At 41.5% G+C, this 6,670-nt stretch overlaps 1 protein-coding gene across 1 annotated transcript; it reads left to right on the forward strand.

Moving 5' to 3' along the window:
* The first annotated feature begins 6 nt into the window (after window positions 1–6).
* On the forward strand, window positions 7–1,600 carry PPP1R3D (protein phosphatase 1 regulatory subunit 3D). The gene has a single exon (XM_009643707.2). The coding sequence runs from the start codon at window positions 149–151 to the stop codon at window positions 1,070–1,072; it is 924 nt and encodes a 307-aa protein (XP_009642002.1). The 5' UTR covers window positions 7–148; the 3' UTR covers window positions 1,073–1,600.
* Window positions 1,601–6,670: the final 5,070 nt, after the last annotated feature.

Here is a 6,670-nt window from a genome sequence, read left to right on the forward strand (position 1 = left end):
GCCACGTTGTTCCAGTTGATTTTTGCTGCATCCAGTGCCATAACCTCAAAGACTGTCAGTGGCTGCCATTCCCAAGGTGCGTGCTTCAGACGGGCAGTGCTCTTCATTACCTGCAGTGTTAACGCGGATTTTTTGTCGTCGGTTAAGAATGGAGGTGCGTGGTCCTCGGAGGAATCCCAGCTACCTCTCTGATCTCTATCAGAACATGTTACGGGCTGAAGAACCACTGGGCCGAGGGCAGCAGCAGCCCCCAGCAGCCTGTACAAATAGCAGCATGACTTTTCGGAGCAGTGCCCCAGCCAAGGGGGGCCCCCAGCCAAATAAGCTTCAGAGCAGCAGTTCCTCCAGCTGTGATCCAGCGTTACGGCCCATCATACGCCGCCGAGCGAGATCTTTGCCTACATCGCCTGAAAGAAGGAAGCGGGCAGCTGTGCAGTGTCAAGTTCCTGGATGCCAGAGTCGTACAAACCGGGTGAGGTTTGCTGATGCTTTGGGTTTGGAGCTCACCGAAGTGAAAGTCTTCCAAACTGGGGAGGATCCATCAATCCCCTTGCATGTCCTTTCCAGGCTCTCCATAAACTCAGACCTGTGGTACAGCAGCTCGGACTTGGAGTTTACCATGCAGTGCTTGGTCCCTGACTTCCAGCAGCCTGCAGACTGTATGGATTTCTCCTCCCGACTTCAGGAGCAGCAGGTGTGTCTTGAACGAGTAACCAGCTCAGATTTGGGGCTCAGTGGCACCATCCAGGTTCGCAACGTTGCTTTTGAGAAGCAGGTATCTGTGCGATACACCTTCAACCAGTGGAAAAGCCTCCATGAAGTGTGTGCTCATTGGCACAGTAGCATCCCTGAGAAAAATGGGCAGGATCAGGTTGATGTTTTCACTTTCTTTCTCCCTGTGCCTCCTTTCCTCCTTCAGCTGTGCTCTGTAGTCCAGTTTGCAGCAAGGTACCAAGTCAACGGCCAGGAGTATTGGGATAACAACAGAGGAAAAAACTACAGTCTTACCTGCCGGACCCACCCCCTTAAGATGCCTCGAGAATGCGAGGAGAGCTGGATCCACTTCATCTGAACGAAGGAAGTGGATGCAGAGCAGCTTGTCAGTAGTCTCAGTGGCACTCTCTTCCTTGGCATGGCTCTCTGCTCCTATGGCAACGGTCTCCTTTTTGAAACCCGTCAAACCTGGCGAAGTGTTCCGGGGCAGGGAAGTAGCCAATGACCCGTACGAACTGTTCTAAACCTCTCTGAAAAAAAAAAGGGCCAAAATGTGTATTGAGTTACATCCACTGAAAGCTCAGGTGATTTCTTGTAGTGCATGAATCGGTGCAGAATGGTTCCAAGGGACGCTGTCAGACTACCAGAGAGCAAAACAAGACACTTCATGTTGTTAGTAATATTCTAGGTTGCGTAGAATATTTCTGTTCTGTTTTACCAATTTGTACTGTCTGTTTTCTAATTGGGCAGTGTGGCTTTACTGGTTTTGTTTCTAATTATCTCCCCAAGTCTGGGCACTATTCCATTTACGCATAATTTGGATGGCAGACACGGTAGAGAAGTACTTGCATTTATATATATAATTTTATATATATATATATAAAATTAAGACTCTAACCATGTTAAATGTTTCCATTAATATTTGGCTAGAAATTAAATGTTATTAGGAGCAAAACATACAGGAAAATGTCCCGTCAGCCCCTCTGTTTCCTTTAAAAAAAAAAAAAGGTGCCTTTTCTTATCTGTAGTGTTTGCTGTAGGCAGCAAGAATGATTGTTGCCAAAGTTTGTGTAAGGCAGATCTTGGGAAGTTTGCATCTTTTTCAGGTGATGCACAAGTAGGCCTTTTCTGGAGGTGGTGGTACTAGAATTGTCTTTTCCTTGTGCACCTGTTTTTACTAAGGGAAATGAGCAATTTTGCACTTGTTTTGCAATTACAGTTGAAGATCTCAAAGCGCAGTGTGAATGCTAGTGATCTTACACTGTTACCTGAAACCGGTAAACTTATAAATCAAGAAATTGATATAAGATATATATATATATATTTTTTGAAAAAGACAGTACAGGGAGCTAAGTTACAGAGCCTTGGGGTAACACACTAGAATCCTGAGTCCTGGCTGTGGGTTCCCCAGCGTCCCAGTACTACTGCACTTTTGAATTCTTTAATCAACTACTTCTCATTATAAACCAGTTGAATTCCAAGACTAAAAAGCAAAATGATGATTTTACTGATAAACTGATACCCACATGGACCTGTAAACAGCATCACTTCTGCAGCAGGGAGAGCACACTAACAGTTACACGCAGTCTTCGCATGCCTCTTGCTCTGCCACCTTCATTCGGTGGCTTTAGTGTGGTTTAAGATTGGCAACAAGCTTAAGTCTAGTATGTAAGAGATTGTCCAAGATTATTTTCATACATATTAATCACTGCATGCAAAGTTTAGTTTTATACGTGTAGCATAAATTTTCAAAACTGGCTGGCTGGATGTATTAGAAGAGCTGCTTTTTAGAAGGATTATATTACGACAATCAGGCCACTTATTCAGGCATCTTACTTTGGGTTGCTGCTTATTCATCAAAATCACAAGTTGTTTTTAAAATCAGTTGTAAGCCGCCCACAGCCAAGTACATATTAGTCCAAAAAGTCTACTGAGTAATTCTGGAAGTGCAGAAACACCAAGAAAATGTATGTGTCTGGCAACTTCATGTTACTACTTAGTTGTGATACCCATTTAGCAAAGCTAAGATTTCAAATGAAGAAGCTGCCTGGTTCCATTAGTCTTTGGCTTTCAAGGGAACCGAAGTCATGAATGATGATTCTGTGAGCTGCTGAGCATCTCTTGCAGAGTATTGAGAAAACTTAATCCTATTTGAAACATTGAGAATTGACTGTGTTGTCTGCTTTAACTTTGTATTGGAGCACTGTGAGGTTGAACATTAAAATTGAAATTGTTTTGAAGGAGTAGGCAACGCTGAGGTGCAATTGCCAGCTACAGAGTGCTGCCTGCTTTCAATCCGCCCATGTTGTTTTCTGTATGTGAGTGACCAGTACCAATCTGGAAGCAACTCTTGTCTCTAAGAAAAATCAGTGCAGGGAACTGGAAGTCTAGTCTGCCTCATATGGCACAAAAAATGAGAGCTCTGTAAGAAGGGATGCTATCTATTGTAAGGTTTTTTGCCTCCTATGGTGGGCTTCGTATGACTAAATGGCATACGACAATACAGGGCACACCTGAACTAGTCAAAATATGCTCTTTGGAGTTAACGGAGACGTTTTCGCTGTAGTTAGCAGACTACCTGTAGTGAGACAAACTGTGTCATATCTGCTGAGTGCAGAGTGAACACTGCGGCACTAGTTCTGCCATACTGGAATTAGTGCATTGTGCCAAATTATGCCAGTCAAGTTAGATGAGCTGAAACACACCTTCAGTGACTGCAGAAGAATCTTTCTTGCATGAATTGAAACTGCATACCCTTACTTTGGTGAAACTTGCTCACCTAAGGAATTCCAATAAAGTTTATCCGTATTGTTAAAATCTGTAGAAGCGACATTTTATGTGCTTGTCAGCGAAGTAAGAAGTCGTCAAACACATGCACAGAAGCAGGCACTGTTTTAAAGTATTGTATCCCCCTCCCTTTCCCTCTCCCAAATTACTGTATTTCTTCCATCAGCAAAACCACTGCCTTGCCTCTTAGCACACCATTACAAGTCCCTCTTATGAGACTGGTATTTGACACCAGTTTACACCGGCTGTTGCTGGAGCCCAATGCAATACTTGGCTTACTGGCAGAAAGATGCTGTTGCCATCTTCTGGGAGAGACTCCTTCATGTGCTAGCAAATGTCAAATCCAAGTGTTACTGCAGGCAGGGACGGCTTATGTAGAGCTGAGGCTGTCAGTTGAAAGGTTACTGTCAAGTACACCACGGTGTCAGAGAGGCGAGAAGTGAATGTCTTGGCAATAGGAGTTTGGTTTGTATTGTCGTCCTTCCACAGCCTCTCAGGGTTTTGCATGTGCAAAATACTAAAGTATTATTCCAAGTTTGCCTTTTCTCTCTTTGTCTTGCACTGCTGGAGAAGAATTGACAGTAGCTGTTTCTAAACCAGCTGTCTAGCCTTGCTGACTGTGAGTTGAGCTGGCCTACCTTGGAACAGAACTGAGAGTGTCTCTGGATTAAGCTGTTAAATATTCACACATGACTACTGGCACCTGTCACATGCAGATGAAATTTGCACTTTGGTTTTCCTGTCACATTCAGTAGTGAAGATCAAAAGGATTCTAGATGACAAAAAAGGGATTAAGCCATTAAGTAGTGGTAATACGCACCTGTCATGAAGGTAAACTTACGACCACCTTTATAAATTCTCAGGACAACTTGACTGCTTGCACTGTGTTCAAATCGAGCACTCCCCTTATTATGAGGATTTTGTAAAAGTGAATTCTTCAGAAGGGTTATTGCCATATAATGCACTTTTAAAAACCTGTATTTGTTATAGTCATACAATAAATTAATGTCTAGTAGTCCACGGTTTCACGGTTCTTTCAAAGATGTTTTTTAAAGAAACATGGAATCCATGTAAATGAAAAGGGGTTGTCTTTCCTGATTAAATGTCTTGTCCAGAATAAAGTACATTACACAGTAGATCAATAAAGCACATATGCTCAACAAAAGGTCATTTCATTTTAGTGGAGAGCTGCACAACTGTGAAGTGCTTAATTCATGTTCAAAACAATAGTAAAACTATGGCTATTGTAATACAAAAGACTGTAATAAAAGCTTTTCACAATTTTATGTTGTTTTTGTCAATGGCACTCCAGTTAACAGTTAAAACTCATGAGGCAACTTGGCGCTGATTGTCACTTACAGAGCAGCATACTCAGGAAAGCCAGGGGGGTTGAAGTTGCTAAAAAATGAACAGCACTTGATAAAAATGCAGTAATTAGTCTCTATAGCTGCAAAAATGACCAGGATGCCACTTCTTGCATGGAATTTGCTGTCATTTCACCTCCAGAGTTCTGTGCATGCAGCATCTGCAGGACTAAGATCTAATGTTGGAAACAGGCACACTGCCAGTTGATTCTAATACGGTTTCATGGAAAAGAAGAGAAAGGGGTTTTCTTCTAATAGCACTTTCCGAAGCTGTGCTAGACTGTACTCAACTCTTTCCTTTCAGAGCCTCACAGTTGTGTTACTCTTTCTTCCATTTGTTCTTTCAGTTTTCATTGCTGCAGTCTTTCCTCTCAAACCATGTTCTTTTCACCCACAGGTTTCTTGAAAATGTGTCTACACAGGGTGTGTTAAGAGAGCGTCCATCCCCACAGCAACTGATTTATCCTCTCTACGAAATGCATCTCCATCAGCATCAAGCATTTATTTGACACAGTTCAAGATTTGAATAATCTGTTGCCGTTTTTTTTTCTAAAGCAAAATGGAGACATTTAACTAGAAGACATAATTAATAATGACATATTACCACTTTTTAATCAGCGTTAACTTAAACACTGCATTGTCAAAGTTGCTTGGGGGAAAGATGATTACTGCAAATCACAGTTTAAATACATAGGAATGTCTGTATTATACCAAGTTGTTTAAGAATGTCAGTATCATTTTTTTTTACAAAGGATACAGAGTATGTCTTGTAAATATATGTAGATGCATAAAAGAGGGTGCTTTTAGAAAGCATGGTATTATAATATCTTGTCTTAAAGACTCTTGTTTTTCCATTTTCCTATACTACTGATCTGAATCAGAACTAGCAGTGACACCTTAACTGTCATCACTTTACCTAAAATAAAACTTTCCTATAAAGTAGAGTATTAAGCAGCACCTGGAAGAATATGTATGGCAACCACAGTGTAGACTAACCAGGAGACCAGCAAAGGATGAAGATAGTGGTCTTTGATTTCTTGAAAACAATGTGCTATTAGTTTAGCCTGGGGGGTGTGGGGATGCGTGTAAGAGCATTTAAGAGAAGGACTGGCTTTTGCTGTGAACATCCAACCATCAGGTTTATCTTACAGGTAGTTAATGTTATTTCTAATATAGGCATTATTTTTACATTTAGTTTCAAATTCATAGTTTCCTTGTATTTATCTTACAAAGTTTAAAAAAATCTAATTCCAACTTGTAGTAATGGTAACACGCTAACAGTCAGTTGTAACTACGATACTTAATTTAGTGTATCACCAGTGCTCAGGACAATGTTATACGTACTTTACGGCATTGCCTGGTGAAGGCACAGAACGGCAAGCCTGAATGATTAGTCATTTGTCAACACAAGTCTAATGTTAGTACTGACTTCTTTCCTGATTTGGCTTTCTCCTTATGATCTCAGATCTGCAACTATTTCAGCTGACATTTGGTATTAAAACTGTTGGCCTCAATGCTTCTGACCCTTCTCAGTTCTACATACAACGGCAACTGTGCCAAAGGCTGATCACACTGACCAGTACAACATTTTCCTGTACCTGTATGAAGGTAAGTATTTCTGCTACTGTAGTGGAGAAAGGGTCCCTCTACATGGTGCTGCCCTACCTTAAAGACAGTTTTGCTTCCAGTTTCGCTGAAATTTTGAAGTGTAGTTGCCAAACCCATGGCCCAAATAATTTCACTGCTTGTTCCAGACTGTTTAATGCGTAACTTGATGAGAATTCTGCTATTGACCTCCCTTCTGC

This window comes from Egretta garzetta, unplaced genomic scaffold (genome assembly GCF_000687185.1).
Source record: "Egretta garzetta isolate BGI_Z169 unplaced genomic scaffold, ASM68718v1 scaffold158, whole genome shotgun sequence".
NCBI lineage: Eukaryota > Metazoa > Chordata > Aves > Pelecaniformes > Ardeidae > Egretta > Egretta garzetta.